The sequence below is a fragment of the Oryctolagus cuniculus genome, chromosome 7, assembly GCF_964237555.1.
Source record: "Oryctolagus cuniculus chromosome 7, mOryCun1.1, whole genome shotgun sequence".
In the NCBI taxonomy this organism is placed as follows: domain Eukaryota; kingdom Metazoa; phylum Chordata; class Mammalia; order Lagomorpha; family Leporidae; genus Oryctolagus; species Oryctolagus cuniculus.
The window spans coordinates 111,387,168-111,412,191 of NC_091438.1; the positions used below are offsets into that span (position 1 = coordinate 111,387,168).

At 45.1% G+C, this 25,024-nt stretch overlaps 1 protein-coding gene across 19 annotated transcripts in view; it reads right to left on the reverse strand.

Moving 5' to 3' along the window:
• Positions 1-2,574: 2,574 nt before the first annotated feature.
• NFIA (nuclear factor I A) overlaps positions 2,575-25,024 on the reverse strand; it is a 601,241-nt gene continuing 578,791 nt past the window's right edge. For 11 of the 19 annotated variants that reach the window (XM_051857696.2, XM_070078402.1, XM_070078405.1 and 8 more), the window contains one exon: positions 2,575-10,027. In XM_051857696.2, the coding sequence (XP_051713656.1) occupies positions 10,010-10,027 (18 nt within the window). In that variant the 3' untranslated portion in view covers positions 2,575-10,009. The remainder of the gene's footprint in view (positions 10,028-25,024) is intronic. The other 8 variants (XM_070078408.1, XM_070078403.1, XM_070078404.1 and 5 more) reach the window with 1 other exon arrangement.

Genomic DNA, 25,024 nt, shown 5'->3' on the forward strand with positions numbered 1-25,024 from the left:
GAGAGACACACACACACAGAGCGAGCTAGCATTCTCCCATTTACTGGTTTAACCCCTAAATGCCTTGCAGCCGGGAACTTAACACAAGTCTTCCATGTGGATGGCAGGGACCCATCTACTTGAGCCATCACCTGCTATCTCCAAGTGTGCACATTAGCAAGACACTGGAATAGAGAATGGACTTGGACGTGAACCCAGGTACTTCAACCTGGGATATGGACATCCCAAGTGGCATCTCAACCACTGCACCAACTGCCCACCCCTGCTGGTTGATTTCAATTCAAATTTCATTAATAGTCCAGATAATAAATACCAAAACAAGGCAGTAACATGTTTGGTGTAAGGCAGTCTGAGGTGTGTAGTGTGAAATTGCTCTGTTCGAGTCAGAAACATGTTTGAGGACCCACCCCATCTTTTTGAAAGCTGAAATGAGAGAAAACAGTATGTTGAGTGGGATAATATGCCTACAGCATTTTATTGTGTATTGAGCTCAATAAATAATAGTAGTTAATATCCTTATTAATCAAGAGAGCTCAGTACACAGTAGTTTTTAATATCTCTTCCGTTCCATCATGGGCCCCAGAGCCCGGGTATAGCGTATTCTCTCTCCCATTGCTCCAGTAGCTTCCTTGTGGGCCCTGTGCTTTCAGCCCATTCTCCACGCCGCACAGCTTTCCCTCCTCTTCTCAAGTGTCTGTATTAGTGTCCTCTGCCTTCCCTGATAGAGGATCCTTCCTGGTCCTGTTGAACCCAGACAAGACCAGGTGACTTGCTCTGGCCAGTATAATGCAGGGGAGGTGGCCTCTGTCAGCCCTCACGGAGTGGTTCAACACTGGTGTGTGTGTGCTTTGCCAACACATCCTGAAACAGAGCCAATGGCAGCTTTTCCCACCATGGGCCCCAGAACGAGGAGATCCCGTGCAGAGGCCCCAGCCAACTTTTGGCAATCTGGAAACTGAGGTGTAAGCCTTTATTGTTGTGAGCCGTTGAGATTTCAAACTTGTGTGTGACAGTATCTGCCTAGCCTAAGCTGACAGATGCGTGTTTTATAAAGTTCTTAGGAGCTAGGACAAAAGCCTCTCATGGATCTGCAAGGCCCTTCAGTGTCTTGACCTAAATATAATGCTTGATCTTGAACTGTATTTCCGCTCCTTATCTCCTTTTCATCCAAACAGGCCTGCTTTCAGTGCCTCATAGGTGCTGAGTTCCTTTTGACGATAGGCCTGTGTACATGCAGTTCATCTGCCCAAAACAATCTTCCTTCCCCTTGCTGCCTGGTTGTCGAAGGTCTCATTAGGCTTTCTCTGCAATGCAATCCTTTATAGCACTCATCACAACTACGTGCTTACCTTTTGCTGCTCATCTGAGTAACAGCCATTTCAATAATGTTTATTTTGCCCTGTGGATTATACACTTCCTTAGAACACTCAGTCTCTACTTACTATCCCTAGTCTCTGGCATAGTTGGTTGGTGGCACAGAGTAAGCACTTGATTAATTAATGGAGTTCAGCATACGGCAGTGATCATAGCACGGAGGTTGGAGCCAGACACTTTAGTTTCAAATCCACTCTGGCAATTATCTGTTGCATGATGTTGGGTAAATTATTTAATCCCTCAGTTCCCTCACCTATAATAGGAAATAAGATAGTACCTACCTTACCAGGTGGTAGCAAAGTTTAAATGTTGCTTGTTTATGTATGGTCTCTGGTCTCCAAGCTCACTTGTCTGTACTAGGCTTCATGGGGCTGGGGCATTTTTCTCATTACCATTTCCAGACTCCTCTGCCAGATGGCTACCAAGAGAGGCAGCCGATGATAGACACTGGCAGGAGCTGAGGAGACTGAGCGAGGAGGAAGGGATTTCTTTCCAGTTTTGGTTCCTGTCCATGATGCCACAGCAGCAGAGGACGGCTGCACTGACAGCCTCCAGCTCTGCCCAAACCCCCAGCACCAGCCTTGGCTTCTCAGAAGAGCCAGGGCTTCATCTCTTTCCAGGGTCCTAGTGCCAGCCAACTCCCCTTAGGATCTGAGTAGCAGCCGCGCGATATCTTTCCTTGAAGTGACCAGCCTCAGAAAAGATTCAAATGCCAGCTGTCTGGTGTACCTCCTAGAGGACCCAGCTTCCAGAACCTCGCGTTCCCTTTGGTTTCTCCATCTCCAGGGGTGATGGCTGCCTGCCTCAGGAGTTAACATCCGGCTCCCCTGTTGGAAAAACGCAGGGGCTCTGCTCTCAATTCCTGGCTGGCCCTTAAGTGCTACATCAACTAAGTATAAAGCACTTAGGACAGTTCAGGCACACAGAGTCATGTGAGTGTTCAGTCCTCTGTCTAGGCAGTTGAACGAAACACCACTGCCCCTTAGACCAAATCAAAGGATGCAGTGTGCCTGACATCCATGAAGGCCAACACACACACACACAAACACACACACACACTACCTCTCTCTCTTCCTATCATCCCTCCCTCTCTCTCTAGTACAAAAGGCCATCTTCTGGGAGAACCCCCTATCCACACCCAGAACTGTTACTCAACCACCCCAGGCTTGATGTAAAGCGAATGACCACACGGCTCTCCCATAGCATTAGCAATTTTTTATTTTTCCTTTTTTGTTGCATAGGAAATGCAGTACTTGCTTCCAGTAATTGTATTGTAATGTGAGAAGGTGGTAGCACTAATGGTTGAATACAAGAGTTAAACTAATCCACACCAGCTCAAAAAACCTGTGGAGATTTAGTTGAATAAGAATGGACGCCCACAGTGATTCTCAACCAATTACAAATTTTCACAGAACACAGTAAAACTAAAAGGGTAACTATGAGAGTCAGTACAAGTATACTAGAGGCACAGGGGGCCCGGCTCATAAAAACAGATTTCCGACTCAGTTATTAACACGGGGGTGTGAGTTTGCACAACAGATGCTTCCAACCACCAGAAGTTTTCAGTCCCTCCCCCCACAATTCGAAATGACAAATGGAGGTGTTCTGAATGGACAGATGTCCACGTGTGGTGGGGAAAGGTCCCAGTTAGCACTGTCCTGGGAGAGGCTGGGGCTAAGGATGGGGCAGAGGGTCATGGATTTGCCTTTGAGAATCTCCCAAAGGACCTCATAGGACCTGAGATAGCTCTTGGTCCACCTGGTTGGGATCTCAGCCATGAGGCTACCAAACTCCCTCACAGGGCAGAGGCCATGGTCTGAGACTAGGGAGCAAGCACCAGGCTGGCTGCTCGCTCCCACCTCCCTCCCAGTGTGGCCAGTGGCCTCATGACCCTCCATCAAGCTGCTAGAAAGGAGAAGAAGAAAAAGAGGTGAATTTACAGACTACCCCAAGAAAAAATTTTAAAAATAAGAGTCCTAATAGAGTGAAAGGGAAAAAAATGATTTTGTTATTTTGAGAAGTTGAGCATAAAAACTGCAGGAAAAAATGGCCCAACTGACTGGACACTACTTGTCCTTGACACCACTGGAGACAGAGGAAGGTTCACATTCTAGGGCCCGGTGGGCGTGGGCCACCACAAAGGTGCTCTGGGCAGGTTAGAGGTAGCGCTTCCTCTGTATACTCCTGTGGTCCAGATGCATTTTTGGAAGGTTTGGATTTTGCATCAGCTCACACAAGTCCACAAAGGGAAACAGCAGGGCAGCCGCCATGGCCACAAGGGCCAAGTTGCACACGCTGCCTCCCAGTTCTCAGGCCCCCCGGGGGTGGTCCCTGGGGCTCTGTGAGCAGTTTCTTGTACCTGCTCCCCTGTACTCTGTGCCCCTAATTTGGTTAATGTGACCCTTTTTGGGGAATAAAAGGCAGACAGGTGCTAGGTTGGGTGGGGTGGAGAGGGGAGGACGGGATGCAATTTCTTTAATTTGGGAAGCAAGTAGTTGTCAAATTTTGACCAAAAAAAAGTATATTTAAAAAAAAATCCCGTGTTAATAGCAAACTTCGTTTTCTTATGAATCGGGCCCAAAGTTTGTACAGAGTTTTATTTTTGAAGAAAATAATGCAACTGTGCATGAAACTAAATAGCCACATGATTTCTTAGAGTTTTTTTTTCAATCTTTTTTCTTTTAACATGAGGAGGTCTGGTGTGAAGATGGAGCAAGCATGGGTACCTGGCTGAACATTGTCCATTAAGAAAATGCTTCCGCACCCGCAGAGCTCCCGTTGGGGGTCCAGGAAAATGTCCCTCACTTGAAAATGTTCTCAAAGTGTCTTCATAGCAGAGTGCTTGAAATTCAAATGATACTTTTGAGACAAAAAAAAATCTCACCAGGTACTGATTTCTGAAATCAAACACCCATGCTTGTCCCCTAGGAAAAAAGAAAACAGAAAACAAAAACAAAAACAAAACACAAGTAATACTGAATTTAAGTCCATGTATACCTCCAAAATACTGAAAACAGCCGAAATCAAGAAAAGACAGAATTTGCGTTCTCAGTGAAATACCTTAAACCTAGCTGACAAGAACCTAGTCAGAAAAAAAAAGAAAACTAACATAACTTTGAGTAATATTCATACAGTCACTAAGCATTATGGAATAGCATGCATTAATATTGTACGGTTATTTTACATCACCTATACCAGAAGGTCCTGACTGACAGACAGCGAAGGCTACCGGTGTAGAAAATTCTTACGTCCGAAGAGCAATATAATACAGATATCACAGGCACTACATTTTAATATATCAGGTATTATGCTGGTTTTCTTATAATTCTTTCTGTCCTAAAGCTGGCATTATAACAATGACCAAAAAGGCAAGGATTGAAGTAAACGGAAAGTAGATACCAAAGTTGATATAGTTTTTTTTTTCTTCAGATAGATTAGTGCATAGTTCTCATGCAGATAAACACTGCTATGCATTTACACTGTTGGAAAGCAGAGTGAATTGAGCCCAAGTTGTCACATTTGTGTAAATCATTTTGTCAGCCTGTAATAGCACCATGTAATGGATTTGCATTAAACATTAAATTGATTTCAGAATGGGTGACACAGTATTCACTACAGCTAAGTGCTATGGAATAGCTTCAATGTTACCTGCTATATATCAAAGCAATTTTCATCCCACTGCTTTTTTATTGGAAAAAATAAAAGGGAAACATACACAACGCTAATTAGACCAATGCACAGCCTTGGACATGGAGAAGGCAGAGCGGGTTTACTGTCAAACAGTAAATACATGCATTGACTTCAAGACAGAATTGGCCTTGGAAGCCTACTGGAATGAAAGCTGTGCCAGTGGGCAGGGCAGCTTTCTGAGGCTGTCTCGTGCCAGGTCTTGGAGGGCGGGAGGTGCCGCGGAAGCTCTCCTTACATTACCATGCTGTTTGCGTTGTGGATTTGTTCTATGGAGGCCTGCTACCCAAACACAGGAGAGAAAGGAAGAGAACGGGAGCAAACAAGAAGCAGAGAGACAAAGACAGACAGGAGAGAGAGAAAGGGGTAGAGAGAGAGAGAGAGAGAGAGAGAGAGAGAGAGAGACTAACTACCACCACTGTGGACAAAGAGATATTTCCAGAGACGCAATGCCAAGTACAATAAATGACATTCTTAAAACCACCCTCCCCCCAACCAAAACCAAAACCAAAAAACAAACAAAAATTACAGGGGAAAAACTGTTTTCCTTAATCCCAGTTTCATAAATGCTTTATGACACTGTAACTACCGAATTCAAAGCACATGGGGATAAGGGTTTAAAAAAGTGAAAGACAAACTTTCTGGAGATGGATTTCGCATATTCCTGTGGGCGGACTGAAAACGGTGACTCTGGAAAGTTTGGGTTCCTTTCCACTTTGTTGGAAAACGAAGAGCACACGCTTCGAGAAGTGTAGCCTCATCCGCCTGCCTGGAGCCCGGCCCCGGTGGTGGGGCAAGGGCAGGGTGCGGGGACCACAAAGAACTGTCTGCCAGGGCGCCAAGCAGCAGAAAGGCCAAGAGGTGGCGGCAGGAGGCTCCAGGATGGAGAAAGGATGGGAAAAGGAGCGCTTTAGTGGCACCCAGAAGGGCCAGGAGAAAAGGTGTAGGGGACAGAGTAAGATTTAGTGTTTGTGCCTCTGACATGAGTTCCCAAAGAAAACACACAGCGTCGTTAGAGGGGCTCACGTTGGCCAATCCTGCGAATGCCATCAGATGGCAGAGCAAAAATCCAAATGTGTCTTGGAACCAAGGGCTGGGCCTTCCGATGCTGATAGCTCTCGGTCTGTCTGTCTACACCCCCCGGGTAGCAATGTCTTCCTCAAACATCTTCACTGGGCTTTTACTCTGAAAAGCCAGACACTCGTCCTGTTGCTGTTTCTTTCTTTTCCTGTTTGATCACAACTGAACTACAGTTTCCTGCTGCTTTCTGGACAATGAAACATGAACAAAAATTGGAACTTAGTGTATTTAATACTTAACCCATGTTCATGATCACTCTAGACTGCCTCCCTAATGTTTTAAAGCCTTTAAAACATTTTTTTTTTCCTGCAAATCTGTTCAGAGTTGCCTAATTTTAGCTTCATCCAACTTAATATGACAAAATACCTTCAAAAATACAGCATACCTGTAACATCCATTGCCAATGGTTTTTCAGTAGACCTATACTCCTGCAGCATAGGAATATGCTATACCATTGAGAAAAAAAATTCCTGTATTTAAATACTTACAAAATAAAACAAAAAAGGAAACAGGGAAGTTTTAAACTTAAATCCAGTTCCCAAAGGGGGTTAGGGAAAGGAAGAAAAGCAATTCTATGAACGCTGCCTTTATAATGAACAATCAGAAATTTCACTAGGCTAATTTGACAGAAATTTTTCCTCATTTAAACAACATTACAAAAGTCCTGCATTATAAAATAGGGTAGAATAAATCAGTGTAATCAATAAAACTATACAGCAATACAAATTACATATCTTCTGAGTGGGCAGCTTATTCTCTCTTTGCAGTCATGACTACAACATGCTCACTAAAAACAACTAAAACTGCCCAAACTATTGCTTAGTTTGTTTTGTTTAAAAAAGGGTGCAATTTTATTGTATATACAACCAATTTACTGGTAATACCTTGGCTTATTGCAAGGTTCTGACAAAATGTTTGTCTAGGCTTTTTTTCCCTTCACTGTGAAGCACTGAAAGCTGCTATTTTTTTTCTTTCTTTCTTTTTCTTTTTTTTTTTTTTTTTAGTGCACATATGTCATAATAAAGTAATGCCCAGCTAAGTGCTATAGGGGAAGGCAAAGTATGCTGGCTGGCTATAGGAAGTGACACCGTACACTGACAATCACACCATACGACAGCGCCAACGACTATTCAACCACTTATCAGACACATATGAAAATCCAAAATGTTTTATTTTATTTTTTTTTCCTTAAATAGAGATAACCAGTAAACAATTTTCAGAACTTGGAAGTTTAAAAACGTGCATATAAAAATGGGCATTATATACTTTTTATTGAATGTGGATTGACTGCAGTCTGCTAAGAAAAATGGGGTGTGGGAGCTGAAGAAAAAGGAAGTTGTCTTTTTTTTTTAAGGCTTGCTTGTGAAAGGAACAGTTGTAAAAACAAAATTGCTTGAAGCAGGGTCAGCTTAGTGCTTCACAGTTTGACTGCTTCTCTAAGAGGAGCCCTTCCTGCGCACGTGCATTCAAAAATCACAAAAAAGTACAAAGACAAACACCTAAAACACACTGCGTCAAGTGCAGCACCGACTTTGGTCAAATAAAAAAAAATAAAAGAAAAATTAATAATTGCTAAGCTTTTCTACATGATATAAGCAGGTATTGCATATTTTCATATATCTGGGGGAAAATAAAGGAAGACTCCAAATAAATTGTAAAATGCAGCAACATCCAAAATACTGATATTCTAAGCATCTACAGATCTCAGAATAGCACTGCCACTGACCACACAGGACAATAAAGACTACTCCTATCTGCGGAACAGCTAACTTTCTAGTGAGTTCTAGATGTTGAAACTGACGATGGCTGACAGAAAAGTCACATTTACAAAAAGTGTCTCCAAATGCTTGACCAGGGAAAAACCCCCTTTCAAATAGAGGAGCATGTGCAACAATTCCACAAATAATCGCTATCCAGGGCAAGGCACATTGATATGGAATTTTTGTTTTCGTGCAAATTAAGGAAAAAAAACAAAACAAAACAACATTGTTTCAGGGGGGAAAGATGAAGAGCAAAGTGTCTTCCCCAGAATTTCAGTTACTTGATTGTATAGGACAGTAGTAGAGCCCTTCTGAAGGGCTGAAAAACATAGTTTAAAGGCAAGTGCCTAGAGGAGGGATTACAATATTGTGTCTTAATGCACTCTACTTTATCCTACATTAACTATATAAAAATTAGTTACTAACACTAGAACATGCAGAGACTTTCTCTGATCAGCGGGGCGTGCCAACCAGAACGTATATATATGTATAGTATAGGAAACCTTCTTGAAGTTGCATGGGAAGCAAAGGGGTGCTTCGCTGTCTGGTAGAAAAATCACTTGCACTTTTTTTTTGTGTTTTTGTTTCTGTTTTTTCATTTTTTGTTTTTTTTACATAAGATACAGGACATCTGGGGGGTGCAAACATTTTTTGTTTGTTTTTCCCTAACAAGTACCCTTGATCTGAATGGGCATCAATGTTTGTGTCAGTATTGGCTTCATTATTATTATTTTTTTATTATTATTATTATTGTTTTTTTCCCTTAGCCCAGTTCAGGGACGCAAAGGTCTTTAAAACTTCTGGACAATCTCTGGTACAATGAGGCGTCTGATAACTGATAAATCCTATGTTGCCGGATACATGTAAAAATGTTCAGAATTGGCATAATTCATTATAGTGACTTCTAGCTTATAAAATTAACAGATACCATGATTTCACTTTAGTTATGTGCTTTGATAACAGAAAATAATTAATTAGCATTTAATGTAGTTAACATATTGTGGTAAAAGCACCATTAGATTTGTTTTTTTGTTTTTTTTTTTTTTTAATTTTCCTTCAGGTTTTAAAGGGATACAAGTTTAACAATAAAAAACATAAAAAGCAAAAATAGCTCCCCTTTTTCTTGCAAGGCTGTTTTTTACCCCAATAATTTAGAGTCCTGGGGTGGAAGGACTTGAAAAACAAAAATAGAATTTTCAACAATCTCTATCTTACAAAGATATTTAGCTATCCAATGAAATTGCACTTTACTCAATTCAAAATTCGATTGTTTTGATTGATTCCTGTCAGTTTCTGTCAAAACAGACCATCTTCCCCATTTCCATGTGAATTTTTGTGTCATTGTTGAAATTGTTGAAAAATGTTTAGTTTTTTTTTTTTTTTTAATGTAAGTGCAGCATTTCAAAACTTTTAAAAAACTGAAGAGTAGTAGTAGTAGTAGTTTGCCGTTTTCGGAATTGCTCTGCAACGTGAGTGGATTCGTTGTCCTTGTGGGCCATGTTACATACTGAACTGCTGACTGCTGAACCAAACCAAACTAAAAGAAAAGATATAAAAGGAACATAACTGCATTTTCTTTTTCCATTATGTTACAGAAAAACATTGCCCTTTGACTGTCCCGTAAGTTATATATTGCAGATCTCAGCTACTACGAAAGATTTAGTTCTCCGTGTGCCTCCCAAATGCTTGGGGAGGCCCACACCTGTGTGGGTAACCTCATGAAATACTGTGAAACAGCCAGGCTCTGTAAGGAAAGTATGTTACAACAGGAAGTCAGTGAGCAACAGTCGTCCTCCCCTGGCCACGTCACCTAATGCTCACGCTACCACGGAAACACTTCAAATATTACACAGCCCAACCATTTCCAGCACCATATGAGAAATTACAACAGTCCCTAAAGTATTTAAAAAAAAAATCCCAAAAGGTTATGGCCTTTGCTGTTTGACCATAATGCTCGCTGTTTCCATGTACAAGTTGATTTGAATCGGGTTTCCTCCCCTTCCACTGACAGTGAAGTTGTAACCGCGCTGGGTTGAGGTTGCGTCCATGTTACAGAGTTGAGAAGGGGTCAGGTGGTCTGTCTGGTGGATGATGGGATGCTGCAACTTTTATCCCAGGTACCAGGACTAGAAGAAAAAAAGAAAAGCATCATTAGCAGCACAGTTGGTAACATGGCATTTGCTGGAAGGTGCCTTTCCAGCCCGGAAATCCAGATCTAGGTTAGGGAGGAGGGACTGCTTCGTTGGGAAGAGCCAAGGAATGACAAATGAGAGTGAATCCTGAGATGCTGAAACCCATCTTATTGCTGTGAAATGAAAATTCATTGTTTTCACTGGGGGATGCTAGCATTCTGAGCATGTCTTACAAAACGAGGTATTTCTGGCCACTTGCAATATAAATTCAGGTTTTGTAGTCTGGTGGGGAGCTGTTGCAGGAGGACAAGACAGTCAACCTTCCTGCTTATAATGCAATCCTCAGCACCTAGCCCCATGCCTGGAATACAGAACACTCTTAGCCAAGAAGAGCTGAATGGACAGAGAGTGGCTAAACGGAGAGGTTTCCTGTGGGGCTGACTGGGTCCTCTGATGATCTGCACGTTACCCTCCTAACTGAGGTGCAGGCGCTGCAGACATGACTGTGACATTCCTTTAGCAGAGAGCCAACTCACACCTCAAGAACAAGTGGAGGGCCGGCGCCGCGGCTCACTAGGCTAATCCTCCGCCTAGCGGCGCCGGCACACCGGGTTCTAGTCCCGGTTGGGGCGCCGGATTCTGTCCCGGTTGCCCCTCTTCCAGGCCAGCTCTTGCTGTGGCCCGGGAGTGCAGTGGAGGATGGCCCAAGTGCTTCGGCCCTGCACCCGCATGGGAGACCAGGAGAAGCAGCTGGCTCCTGGCTTCAGATCAGCGTGGTGTGCTGGCCACGGTGCGCCGGCTGCGGTGGCCATTGGAGGGTGAACCAATGGCAAAGGAAGACCTTTCTCTCTGTGTCTCTCTCTCTCTCACTGTCCACTCTGCCTGTCAAAAAAACAAAACAAAACAAAACAAACAAAAAAAAAAAACAAGTGGAGATAAAGTCGGGAAAGTACTGTACAGATAAAATGGGTGGCATTTTTCTTGTTTTTCATTTCTGTAAATGATGGTCCACTCTGCTCAATATTTCTAAAGTGAAATTTTAATTCTTTTTCCAAAATTTGAGAGGCAGAGAGAGAGAGAGAGAGAGAGAGAGTTCCATCTACTGGTTCACTCCTCAAATGCCTACAGTGATTGGGGAAATCAAAGCCAGGAGCCAAGAACTCCATCCAGGTCTCCCACATGGGCGGCAGGAGGCAAAGTACTTGAGGCATCACCTGCTGCCTCCCAGGGTCTGCATCAGCAGGAAGTTAGAGTCAGGAGCCAGAGCCAGGTATTGAACCCAGGGAGTCTGATGTGAGAAGTGGGTATCCTAACCTAGGGACTCATCACTAGGCCAAACGCCTATGACATACAACAATCAAGCAGCATCAAAATTTTACCCTATTAACTACCACGATGTCTGAGGGAGAAAATAAGGCCAGTGTTCTGTCCAGCCAACATTTAGTTCGAGCTTTCCATGTGCCTGTGGGATTGTCATTACCAGTTAGCTTTCCTTTCACAAATCTACAGGTGCTTTTCTTTTAGTAACAGTCTGGTGATTATGTCACTTTATCTGCTGGTGTCCATCCAAGGTGACCAATTATGAGCAAATAGCAGAGTTGGTTTTCAAGTGAAATAAAAATGGGTATGGCTTCTGCCACCTTTTCTCCAGTGATACCATGACCAATTCACTACATTTATCCTTAGTCACAGAAAAACCATCAGCTACTGGCAAAAGTCAATGCTCTGAGTTCTTTGGAGTTGACAGAATCAGAAAGGGTTAGACTGGGGTGGATTCAGCCAGGTAAAGGCTCACCCTTGCCCATGAGATTCTGTTAGGTAAGGTAAGGACTCGTTAGATCCCAGGGATAAATGGCTCAACAGTGGCTATGTGGAGCTGGGTGTAAGATTTCCTGGTCACACAAGCTACCTTTGATTTCCAGAGGAGTTTAAAAAAACCGAAGCCTAAACTGAGAAGCGACTCATCCTGTATACCTTTCGACGTTATTCTTTGCCCACATGCTTTGAGGAACACAATAAAGCCCGTTGTGTCCTGAAAGGAAATCATCCTGGCAAATACACACGGCCTCAATCTGCCCGGACAAAAGAACCAAGAGGGGGAAAGGAAGGAGAGGGAGGCCGAAGCCAACGGGTGTCTGGAGGAGGCCTCTCCCGACAGCTGACTCTGATCCGTGTTACAGCCGCGTTCTCTCTTCAACAAAACAGTGTCACACTTTGGGTGCGGCTGGTAACGCTTACGATTTCTGTTTTCACACTCTCTAAGTCAGTTGTGAAATTCCAGACTTCTGCAATGTGACAGTCCTGTGGATCTTGCAGCGAAGGCGCGGGACCTGGTGAGTCAGTAGGGGGAGCAGTTTTCCATCCCACAGTTGCTGGACGAGAGACCTCGGGGCACCACAAAAATCTGCAGTGCCTCTGCACTTCTCTTAAAACAGCAAAGCAGGGGGAAAAAAAAGTTTCTTCACACATCTTACTATTCAGTATGTGCCTTGCCGACAAGGTTACCCCAGAGCAGCTCTGTAATCCTTCACTGAAATAGGCTTTATTGATTGCTCTGGTCTATTGTTCTCTTTTCAAGTCCCCCAAGTTCAAGTTCATCCTGGTGTTACATCATGTCTGGTTGCTAAGAGCAACCAGACAGACCCAGACGTGACTATCATTAGCAAGAAACCCTCCGCTCTCCTCCCACCAACCTTCCAGTGGTTCTGACGTAGCAGGCCCACTGCAAACACATTGAAGTATTTATTCTGCCTAATTTATGACCTACACAGCAAGCGAGACCCCCACTCCAAAAACCAACACTGTTGTATATTTAATTAATCTGTCTTTCTCTGGCACTTGGGAAAGTTAGACAAAGGACTAATTATTGTGTTTCACTCTCCACACTTTTCTTTTGGGGGGTGAATATTTGCATGGGAAAGAAAACGACAGGGCCCAGTATCAGCTCCCCCTCCCCTTTTTCTTTTTGCCCTATTGACATTTCATGAAATACTTTAGCTGCTTAAGGGAATTAGAAAAAAAAATGCGATGTGAATGTTACTCCTTCTGAGTTGGTATTCAGTAACACAAATCAACTCATGACATGTTTAAATTTAAATGCTAACCACACACTCTCAGAGTTACTTTAAAGGTTAGTTTTTAATCAATAGAAGTTGCTGACTCCGGGTTTTTGAGCTGCGCACTGCAACTCTTGGGCTTTTGTCTAACGTTAAAGCTTTCGAACTTTTTTTTTTTCCTTGAGATGATTTTAGCAATGATTTGTAGACACAGACGCCTATTATGCTCGGACCAGCAACACGGCAATAGAGGAGCCAGGCTGCCCTGTGGTGGGGTGTCAATATGACTCCTGAAGGCAGGGGTTGGGGGTCTTTAATAACCCGTGAAAAAACCTTAATTAACCCTTTCAGGCCCAAACCAAAACCTATTCTTAAAGTTTTTCACTCCTGTAATTTGACCATTAGTCCTTATTTCAACATCGCACTAATCTTCATGACAATTAACCCAGCTACTTGACCAAGGGTTTCCAGATTGGGAAGCCAGTTAGGGGAATCACATGGGGAGTTTCTTTCTTTCTTTCTTTCTTTCTTTCGTTCGTTCGTTCGTTCGTTCTTTTTTTTTTTTTTTTGAATGAGATCTCCTTGATCAGATCACTTTTTTGCAGAGGAGGCACCTAAATAGTCCCAACAGTGATAATAATAATAGTAATAATAATAAAATTCATCCACTTCACCGAATTTTCTCACCATCAGTTGGCAGTTGGAGGTGCACATTAATCTGGTTGTGATGGGTATGATAATCACGTGTGTGTATGCCACTCACTTTCCCTAAACTTCCACATACTGCTCAGAACATCGGCTGCACGAGGTGACACTGGGAGAAGCCCATTTTCCTTGTGATATTTTCTTACAACTTCTATTATTCAAGCAGTACCCGTGTGGGAACATCAAAGAACGATTCAGAGTATTTTCTTCTTGGGCCACCCAGGAAAAACACAAAAGAGATCTGAAACCGTGAGGTTGTTGGAGTTGAATGGCACCTCACTTGGGAAATGCTGCCAGGTTACACGAAATCCGTTTACAGAGAGTCAAAAAGTCATCTTCAGACGTTCACTGACATATAGGTTAAATCAAACTCAATGTATCCAGAAAAACCACAGAGGAATCCCTGTCCCTTATCTGCAGGGAGTTGCAATATTCCAATACAATATAGGCTGATGTTATCTTGATACATTTACATTAAGGAAGTAAACACAGCACTTTATTTTTCCCCCCCTTCGGGAACATTCCACGAAGGTTGTTGTGGAGGTTCATAAATCCACACTCCCACAAAGGCTCTGGCGGTGTAAAATCTGTCGGTGACGTTCACAGTGTATACACTTTGGGATGTGCTGGGGAGAGGAGCGGGAGAGAGGGGTGGGGGTAATTGTCCTCTTTCGGTTTTCAAGGTGAAACATCAAAAGAAATCTGCAGTTCAGGACAAGAGCTCAGCTTTCCTTTTCTCCAGTCAAATGAAGAAGTAATCGCATCAGGTTGGAAAGTGCTGACTAAGGATTTAATAAAGTGCCTGCAGATGTGGCGTCTCTAAGGTATTCAACTCATGTAATGCTAAACAGCTCCACACTGAATGTGCTTATAAAATTTCAGTTAACCATTGCAGGGAGCACCTATTCCCCCCCACAGTTCTCTAAGGAATTTTATCACACGTCTCGCCCCTTAATTTACAGCTCCATGAAAGTTCGAATCCCACTCTGCCTGCATCCTGGAACACTCAAGAGTCCTCAGGTTTTCTGAACCATAAACAGCAACTATCCAACTGCATCTTAAAACAGGAAGCCTGAAGTGGTAGCAGGTACCTCTGTGGTGCCAGTTTATTCTGTTCCTCATGCCTCACGGGGTGGGGGGTGGGGAGTGGGGAGGAGGCCAATCAGAAAACAGAGGCCAAGATTTGGTTTTGAGGCTACAGAAGACGCGGTTGCTGGTGCCACCAGACTCAACTCCTTGGTTGCCCACAAGCACTCTACCGCGTAGGACCACTTCCTAAAACGCCTTGTACGCTCTCCTTGTGGCAACACAGCGTCGACGCGCATTTTAGAACATGAAGAAGCCGGCGCCGCGGCTCACTAGGCTAATCCTCCGCCTAGCGGCGCCGGCACACCGGGTTCTAGTCCCGGTCGGGGCGCCGGATTCTGTCCCGGTTGCCCCTCTTCCAGGCCAGCTCTCTGCTGTGGCCCGGGAGTGCAGTGGAGGATGGCCCAAGTGCTTGGGCCCTGCACCCGCATGGGAGACCAGGAAAAGCACCTGGCTCCTGGCTCCCGGCTCCTGGCTCCTGCCATCGGATCAGCGCGGTGCGCCGGCCGCGGCGGCCATTGGAGGGTGAACCAATGGCAAAGGAAGACCTTTTTCTGTGTGTGTCTCTCTCTCACTGTCCACTCTGCCTGTCAAAAAAAAAAAAAAAAGAACATGAAGAAGACATGTCTCTGATCCTGACATTTCACTTTAACCAGAACAGGGAGACGGTGCTGAGGAGGGCGGGACAGACTGTGACGCAGCAGAATCTGTTTTTCAAGTTAAAAAGTTAAACAAAAGGCCTCAAGGGCAAAGTTTAACACTGCGGAAGGAGGTTGTTAATGTGGAATCCAGAACTGGGTGTGACACTTGGCTTTCTTCTCCACGCAAGGTGGGTTATTTAAGGACATTCACACACACAGACCGGAAACTTGAAAATACTGGGGGGGGGGGGGGCAAGATGCTGCCCCCCGCCCCCGCGCGCCCCGACACTTCCCCCACTGCCAATGCCGTGGGAGTAGCAATCGCTGCTCTGTCTTCCCTTCTGAGGAGACACTACCTCTGCTGGGTCACGCAATCCAGTTTGTCATTTTTGGCTTCCGGCTCTTGTTTGGATGCACTCAAGGCCACTATTTAGCCCAAATGAATTGTCTTTGGCAAATCAGCCCCAATCCTGGTTAGACCCATTCCCTCTTCCAATGTGATGGAAGTTAAACAGGGCCTCACAGAGTACTCCTAGTTTCTCACATTCGTATTAACCATGTGGGGGCATTTGCTCACTCATTCAACACATCCTAAGGCCTACTCTGTGCTTGGCGCCATGGACTTGAGGCTCTGGGGATGCAATGGATAAAATGAGTCTCTGCCTGGAAGAGCTTCAACGCCTAGCAGGAAGGAGCTGGACGTCAGACTGTGGCACCAGAGGCTTTGCTCTGCATGCAGTGGGATCTTTTCACATGCGTGTCAGCCAGGGAGGCTCAGTGTTCCGTGATCCAGGACCACGTCCCACTTTCCCATGAGCCATGAGCTGCGGGACTCGGAGTGAGCCCGACCCTGTCCCCTGGACCTCAGAAGGTGGTCCTGAGAATGACTCCACGGCAGATGCAGAATGCGGGAGGAAAGCCATGGTTTACACTGGTTTCTCTGGCAAAGGGTGACGTGTTGTACACAGGTGTGTGTTAGTGGTGTTTCCAGCTCCAGGCTTTGATCTCTGCAGTCATTTTTCTTGTCTGATTTTATTTTGTTAATTAAAGAAAACCTGTTTCCAATAAGTGGAAACCAAGACTTATTTATTGTACAGGAAACTATTAAGGCATGAATGGGCCCTGATCGGCCCCGCTCACCTTTGTGGCCTTATCTTTTCACCATGTGAACTCAGCACTTGTGTCTGGTGAACTTCTTCCAGATTCCCCAGAGTCAAATGCTTTGTCCCCCTGGGTCTTGGCACAGGCTTGGCTAATACTTGCTAGTCTTTGTGGTCTAAGAATAGATGTCCCTTCTTCCGAGGGGCCCCATCTCAGGACCTGAACCCCCAGGGTTCACATCTGTTCCTAAATACTAATTAACCTGTTTTCTTCCCTAGAAAATGAAGTTTCTTGGCCGGCGCCGCGGCTCACTAGGCTAATCCTCCACCTTGTGGCGCCGGCACACCGGGTTCTACGGGGTGCCGGATTCTGTCCCGGTTGCCCCTCTTCCAGGCCAGCTCTCTGCTGTGGCCAGGGAGTGCAGTGGAGGATGGCCCACGTGCTTGGGCCCTGCACCCCATGGGAGACCAGGAGAAGCACCTGGCTCCTGCCTTCGGATCAGCGCGGTGTGCTGGCCGCAGTGCACCGGCCGCGGCAGCCATTGGAGGGTGAACCAACGGCAAAGGAAGACCTTTTTCTGTGTGTGTCTCTCTCTCACTGTCCACTCTGCCTGTCAAAAAAAAAAAAAAACAAAAACAAAAACAAAAACAAAAACAAAACAAAACAAAAAAAAAAACACAACAACAGTTTCTTCTCCGGTGTGGCATCCCTAATGTCTTGCCTGTGGGCTGGCAGGGTAGGTGCTCCATAAAAGCTGTTTTGAGGAAAGAGGCAGCAGGCTGCAGGGAGAGAGGCAGGAAGGAAGGACAGATGGACAAGTTGTACCCAGGTTCCCAAAGCCTGGTGCCAGTGACCTTGAGGGTAAAACAAAGCATCTGAATGGACGTTTTGTCGCACCGCTCTGCTACACCCATGCTGAGCACACAGGCCGCGTCTCCCCAGATGACAGGCGCTGCCCCCAGAGAGACCCAAGTCTCCACAAGCCGCCACAGGCGGTTCCGCCCGAGGAGCTGCAGCCAACTGCAGCAGTAGCATGTGCGTTAGCTTTGTAACATGGCCTGCTGCCTGCTTACTACAAGCACAGCGGAGTTGTCCAAACCACTGCTCCCTGGAGAAGGACTGCGCTGCTCCCAGCCAAGACCTCAAGACGGGAAAACACTAATCTTTTTTACCCAATAAGCCAGTCAGGACCTCCAAACCTGGAGAGTACACACACAATCCAATTATTCGGACTTGTCCCAAAGTCTGAATCCCTTAACGACGCTCCAGCTTGCCCAAGTGTCTCTCTTACCACCGAGTGAATTTTTCTTTTGGCTTTTAAAAATATTTTCATCAAATAATCTTTTATCTCTTGGAACCAAAGACTTCTGCGTTAAAAGCTGCACTCTGGCACAGTCAGATCTGCTCTGAAGACTGACTGGAGGGCTGCTTGTGTGGCAGCTGACAGCTAAGACTCTGGTGTGGGAATTAACAGAATCCTCGTACCAGATCATTGGAGGCAAATCACTTAGTGCCTTGAGTCTCAGTTTTCAACTCCATAAAATGGAGAGAACAACTTTTTCAGTTTTGTGAGGATTAAATGAGATAACACCTGCCCAGGGGCAAGTGTCAAAACCCAGAAAGCAGAGGTAGATGGATTCTTGAACTACAGAACGTTCCAGAGGCCTGACCGTCCACGTGGGACCTAAAGACTAGTTGCCTAGGAGAGCACTCACTCCAAGTCCGTTTTCTCTTATTTAATGATATAATTTCTTAGTTAAAAGTAGCAGCTGTGTCAGTTCCATTTCCCCAGTCGCAAGAGAAAGTTCTTGAGAAAATAAAAATCTGTCTTTAATTGCGGTATTAAAATCAGAGCGGCGAAACCAACAGCACAAAAGGAATTGGCTCAAGTTTATGAAAGGCATTTGGGCCCTTGCCTTGGAAGGCTAAACTGTGTGCCTCAGAGGCAGGGGTTGGGGGGGGGGGGGCGGCGGGGAGGGGGGGAGTCGTCAGGCAACCAAGTGGGACAGAAACAATCCTATTTTGGTTTTTGTTAGCGAATGGCATACTACATAGATCAGAGACTTCTTATAAAATACAAACCCCCACTGTACACAAAGCACAGGAAAATGTGAGGAAAAAAGGGAAAAACTAAAAGCAGCTTAGGGTGTGTTAACGCTGCTATTCTGTCAGCTTAAAGAGTATTTTATGCTTGATCAACAGCTCTTTTTTATTGTGCTTTTCTTTCATTCATTCAGGACATCAAAGCCGGGCCCCACCAGCGTACCTGCCCTTTTGGAGCCGCTTAGGAGGGGCTTCTAATGAAGCCTGGCTCTGGGAGCCGGAGACCCCCGTGGACACGGCAGTTCAAAGGGAATATTTCAACAATGATTACATTTTGTAAATCTTTTTATGAAAGAGACAGCTTATTTCCTGCTTTTTCATGAAAAATAGATTCTATCCATTAAAGTGAGCCCGCGCCACGGAAGCTGCTTGAGATCTGAGGTGCAGTGTGGAGATGAAGGGACGAGGACCCAACCCGGCGGAATCGTCCAGAGTTCCTATCTGCTGGGGCTTCGGGGTGGAGCCCAGACAGCGCCCTGGATGGGTTCCGAGGGCTGGGTTTCCCACTGGGGCCCTGTGCTTATTATCTGGTCTCTTTTAAATCTGGTGACTCCACAAAGTCCAACAATTATCAGGAGGCATCAGGCCACCCCTTCCATTGCACAAGAGCAAGATGAAAGATTTTCCTCCCAAATTCATTCATTCCTAGTTCCGTGTCCTGAAGCGGGGCAAACCCTTCTCAAGATAAGAAGATAGCCATTAAAGAGTTGGCTCTGGGCTGAAGACACAATACTGGCTCTATTAGTAGTGGCTCATGTCGCCCTCCAGGCAAAAATACAGAGGCGGCCTTGCCCTTTGTAATTGCTGATTTTCACATTAAAATAATCTTTTCCCTGGCTTTTTTTTTTTTCAAGGGGGAGAGTTGAGAAGAGTGGGGGGTGAGGAGGGGAGGGAGGCAGAGGCAGGGACTATGGTTTCCTGGGGAGCTATGAAATGAAAAAAATCTATGTTTCCTACACATTGGATTCCAGTTTTAATTAAATGCCTGTTGTCTAACAAGTGCAGACACTCACACTTGGGGTTGGCCCAATGGTGGCCCAGGGAGGGAACCTTTCTTGTTTAAAGAGAGAGGCGTGGGAGTGGACATTGCGCTCAGTAGAGCGTGGCCGCATTATAATAACCGTTCCCCTGTGAGCTTACTCATGCCTGCGCTTCCCAAACATGACTCAGGACCGCAAGCAGGTCTGTCACACAGATCACACGGTTTGCACTGCACAGGTACAGACAACCCAGCAAGCGGGAAAATGACATTCGAGTGAAAAGTCCAGCTATTTCAAATTTCCTCCCAGAGACACCCTGCGATAGGAGGCCAGAAGATCAGGCCCTTTGCTGGAAACTGATTTCCCAAACTAACCTTTTCAGCCCTGGGAGCTGCTCAGACTCTGCACCACACCTGCAGGCGCATCACACAAGGTCCTGGGCACTGATCTTGGCTTCTTTCTGCTTTCATCCTCCACTGTCCGCTGCCCCTGTCTCCCTCCCCCTCCCCCAGCCCTCACACCAGCCTCTCCCTCCCTCCTGCCTGCGGCCAAGGCCAACCCCTCCTCTCTCTAAGGCTGTCGGAATACTGGGTCTTCCTACTCCATTCACAGGATTAAGAAGGACAAGACGACGGCCCTGAGCTGCCAACTGCAGCCACCTGGCTGAGCAGCTGGAACCAAAGGCTCCTGTGGGGAGCCAGAGAAGAGGTGGCACAGAGCAGAACTTTAGGCAGAATGGGGAGTTGGCTGTGGCATCCCGGTTGGCAGACTCACGGGAGAGCACAGTAAGGGTGGCCAGCCAGCACAGAGAACACAGTAAGATGCGGCAGGGTCCTGAGCTGGTCAGGGGCTCTGGTCCAAGCCCAGCTCCGTCACTGGCTGGCCTTTGGGACCCAGGTACCTCCTGAGGCCTCTCCAATTATACACACCAAGTCCTGTTCCAATCCCTTTCTTTTCCCTCTAGGAACACCTGCTTTTACATTTGACTGGTTCCAGGAATCCTTTTTTTCTTGTTCATGGTGCAGATGTGCTATTGGCAGCAGTGAGACTGTTCATATCCCTCATGGAAGTAAGCGTGAACCTGACCGTGGAAAAAGTCAGATCATGGAGTTAGAGACCTATGTCCTAACCTGTGGGACATTGGTGGCTCCCCCTAAGCTTTTCTCTAAGTCAGGCCTCAGTCTACCAATTATCACAGCTTTGGGGACAAGAATAACAAACTCAAAGTCACAAAATGACTTTGAGATACTGGCAATTAAGCAAAAGCAGCATCATTAAAGGAGGCACTGATGTGAGCTACATAGGGAGCCTAGAGTGGGGGAGGGCGGTCAGGGTTTTATCTGAGCCAAAAACCCTGGATGAAGACAGAATGGTTTGCCCCAAGCACCTCCAAGCTCTGTGTGACATCCCCAAAGCCCAAACTGGGGCCCAGTGAATGATGCTCTCCCCCACCTTCCCAGAATGTGGCAGGATTTAGGGTTTTATGGCCACAAAACTTGTCTTTGTTGAGACGTGACTTGCAAAACAAACCCACATGGACGAGTTTGCAGTTTCAAATGCCGATATATATTTTTAATGCTGAAACAGCAAATGCTTTTTATGTTCAGATTTATTTCCTTCTAAACTTGTAGATTAAGTTTACAACTAAGCAATATTCAGTACTACAAACAATTAGGGCAACAGGAAGCTTCTGATGGGAACGGGGTGGAGACTTTGTAAGGGGAGACCCCGTAGCATTGCCAGTCTCTGTGCAGAGCCTTATCTATGATGTGCACATGTGTGTAACACATGTGACTTGGAGAGCTACTGGCTTCCGTGTTGGGGATCTAATGCCTTCCAGAGAGGTAATAGCATTCTAACACAGAAACTTTTTCACTTATTTTTATCTTTTCTAGTAGTGACTTTGGAGGTGGAGGGGATCTCAGAAGCAAAGACTGTCGAGGACACATTTAAGTATGTGTTTTATAAAATGAAACATGCAGACAAAAAAATCACTCTCACTTTGTCTTCTGATCAACTCCATTAGGTAGTGCTCTACCAGTACCGAGATTTAGAAGGGACTCAGAAGACACACATGCACCATACTACACTGCAACAATCACGTGTCTCCAGTATCCCTATCATTTGATAAAATCAAGTACAGGTTGCATAACTGTTGCATGTTCATTGGTTCTTTAAGATCCTCGTCTCTTGTTAAGTCACAAAAACAGTTAGGAGCTCCCACTGTTTATTTTCCAAGAATGAAGGTAAGTTCAAATGATAGATCTTCACTCATTCTGAGTCTACACTCACAAGAGTCTTGCAGGCATGCCAACTTGTGCTATTCTGCATGACGGTTCAAATAAAAAATACTTTAAGATATTTCTTGCTTTTAAAGAAGTGAATTGTCTGAGCTAAAATATGACTTCCTGTGTTACTGCAGCAGCCTTTCTGTATTGTTCTCCAAGAACACATTTACGAGTTCAAGTTCAGGTTTAAATGAAATAAAACGCTCCTCAGGAGTTTATAACTGAGCCTCATTTACATGCTCTCCCTCTGAACTCTGCCGGCCTCAGCATGCTAGTTTCCAGGGCTTGGTGAAGGAATGCTTTACAGCTGGAATCTGTACTGATTCTCAGGCATTTCCCACTCACAAGCTCGGCAGCACAGAGCTTCACCGAGGAGGAAATGTTTCTACAGTAGAGGCAAGGAAAGACAGAAAGAAGGGCAGGGCAGGGACCAAAGGAATTGTCAGCCTTCTTTACTTTCCCTATAGGGCATCTGGGTTAACAATTAAGGGTGAAAAGGTGACTAACGGAGTCTAGATGTATGAGGATATTCTAGATTCTAGAAAGCCAGGACTTCAGATTCTTCTGTTTTCATTTCCAACTTTTTTGGAAAAAAAAAAAAAAAAAACCTGGAAAATATAGTTAAAGTGTTTTGCAGAGAAATGCCCCCAACCTAAAAGAGATTCCATGTTATGCTTACCAAAAAACCTCAGAGGTTTTTGAGGTCAAAAAGATCTCGGGGGGTGGGGGTGGGCTCGTGGGTTAAACCATTGCTTGAGATGCCCACATCCCATCCTGGAGTGCCTGGGTTCAAGGCTCACCTCCATTTCCTATCCAGTTTCCTGCTAATGCACACCCTGGAAGGCAGCAGATGATGATTCAAGTACTTGGGTTCCTGCCATCTGTGTGGGAGACCACAATGGAATTCCTGGCTCCTGGCTTTGGCCTAGGCCAGGCCTGGTTGTTGTGATCATTTTGGGAGTGATCCAGCAGGCAGAAGATCTTTCTGTCTCTCCCTCCCTCCCTCTCTCCCTCTTTCTGTGTTTCTGCCTTTCAAATAAACAAACAAACAACAAAAAAAGGGAGGATCTTAGGGATTTTCCAACCAAAAAAAAAAAAAAGAGGTGTACCAGAGAGGAAGAAATGGTTATTTTCAGTTTAGATTTAGAAAGAGTTGAAGTAGGGATTCTGAGATGCATGTAGTGACCAAGTCTGGAAAGAGCTGATGTGCTGGCTGACTGCAGTTAAGTCTTACCCTTGATGTTAAGCAAGGGTCCAGGAGTTCAGAGAAAGTATCCACAGTCCTTACTGGACAGAAATGGAAAGGGAGAGGGATAAAGAGGATCAGGGATTCTACCTGTCAACTTCTCTCTGAATCTGAGTTTATCTAGCAAGAAAGTAGGTACAGGAGTAATAAACCACTGGCACTAACCATCGTCAAAAGCTCAGGGCAAGGTCAGAGACTTACAGCATCTTCTTATTTCAGAGCAGCTCTTGCCTGATGGGTAACTATGCTCAGCAACACTGCAGGTTGTGGCATTCCCAGCAAGCCCTGGTTCAGCAGGTGCTTCCCTGCACAATGCTATGTGATGAGTCAGACAAATAGCTCTAGAGGGGCTCAGAGAAGAAACTGCATAGCTGAGGGTGGATAGAATAGGAGTCTGGTGAACGTGGGTTTCAGCTTGCTCCTCTATTGAGAAGGTTTAAGACCACCTTCCTTCCTAGCATGGTGGTTGTGTGGATGGAATAAAAAACTCTATGCAGTGCTTATCTCCTGATGCGACTGTAGTTACTGTTCCAAGAGAGCAGAGCTGATGTTCTTGGTTTTTTTTTTTTTTTTTTTTTTTTTTGGAATGGAAGGAGATTCCCTCCTGTGTTGGGAAAGCCAAAACCTTCATCTTCATCTTTCTATGCTAGCCCATGGTCTTTTCTTGGACAAGTACAATAAGAGCATGAGCATACTAGCTAATGAGCCGAGCTTTTACTCTTTCTTCCCAATCCTCTGACCTCAGCCTAGTTCAAATGCTGAAAAACAGGAAGGGTTTTCTAAAATCAAATTAAATATGATTATGCTTCCAAATGAAACTCTTTGCTATGAAAATTAAAAATTTCTTCTACAGGATAAGGACATGAATAAAAGTAAAATCCATTTAGATGATGTTTTACAGAAATGGATGGCAAATAGCTTCTTTTGGGGCTGCAGTTAATGTATGGTGATTGGGTGGAATTAGGGCTCACAACTCTTAAAGAGTCTCTTAGCCCTTGGCCAGGACCATTTAGCCAATCAATAAGCAGAAAGATGATAATCTGCATACAAGATAAGTCTTATCATTGGTCAGCCAACCCCCAATGGCTAAGAGTCATGTGTCCTTCCTTTTGTCTGTTTTTTGCTTCTCTTTTTTTTCATAAATATCAACTCAATTTTGTTTTTTTTTCCCACAGACCTTTTGACCCTGCCACTAAGGGTAGCTATACGACACCACATAAACACAATTACCAATGTCACTATTTTTTAAAAGCAATTTTGCTGGGGACAGCATTGTGGCATAGTAGGCAAAGCCTCTGCCAGCAGTGCCAGCCTCCCATATGGGCACCGGCTAGTGTCCCGGTTGCTCCCCTTCCAATCCAACTCTCCACTGTGGCCTGAGAAAGCAGCAGAAGATGGCCCAAGTGCTCGGGCTCTGGCACCTGTGTGGGAGACCCGGAAGAAGCTCCTGGCTCCTGGCTCCTGGCTCAGCTCCAGTCATTGCAGCTATTTGGGGAGTGAAGCAGAGGATGGAAGACCTTTCTGTCTCTGTCTGTCTGTAATTCTACCTCTCAAATAAATAAATAAAATCTTTAATAACAACAACAAAAGCAATTTTGTCAAAATGGTGAATGGGAGGAATCTGAAACCCAAAACAGACTGCAGATTTTTTCGAAGATTTAATTTATCCATGGTGATCCCAGCAGGTGCATGGAGCTGTCTTCTCTCTCGTGCTTCCTTACAGTGAGTTTTTCAGTGGCTGGAATCTCTCATCATCCTGTGAAGCCTAATTCCATGCCTGGTTCC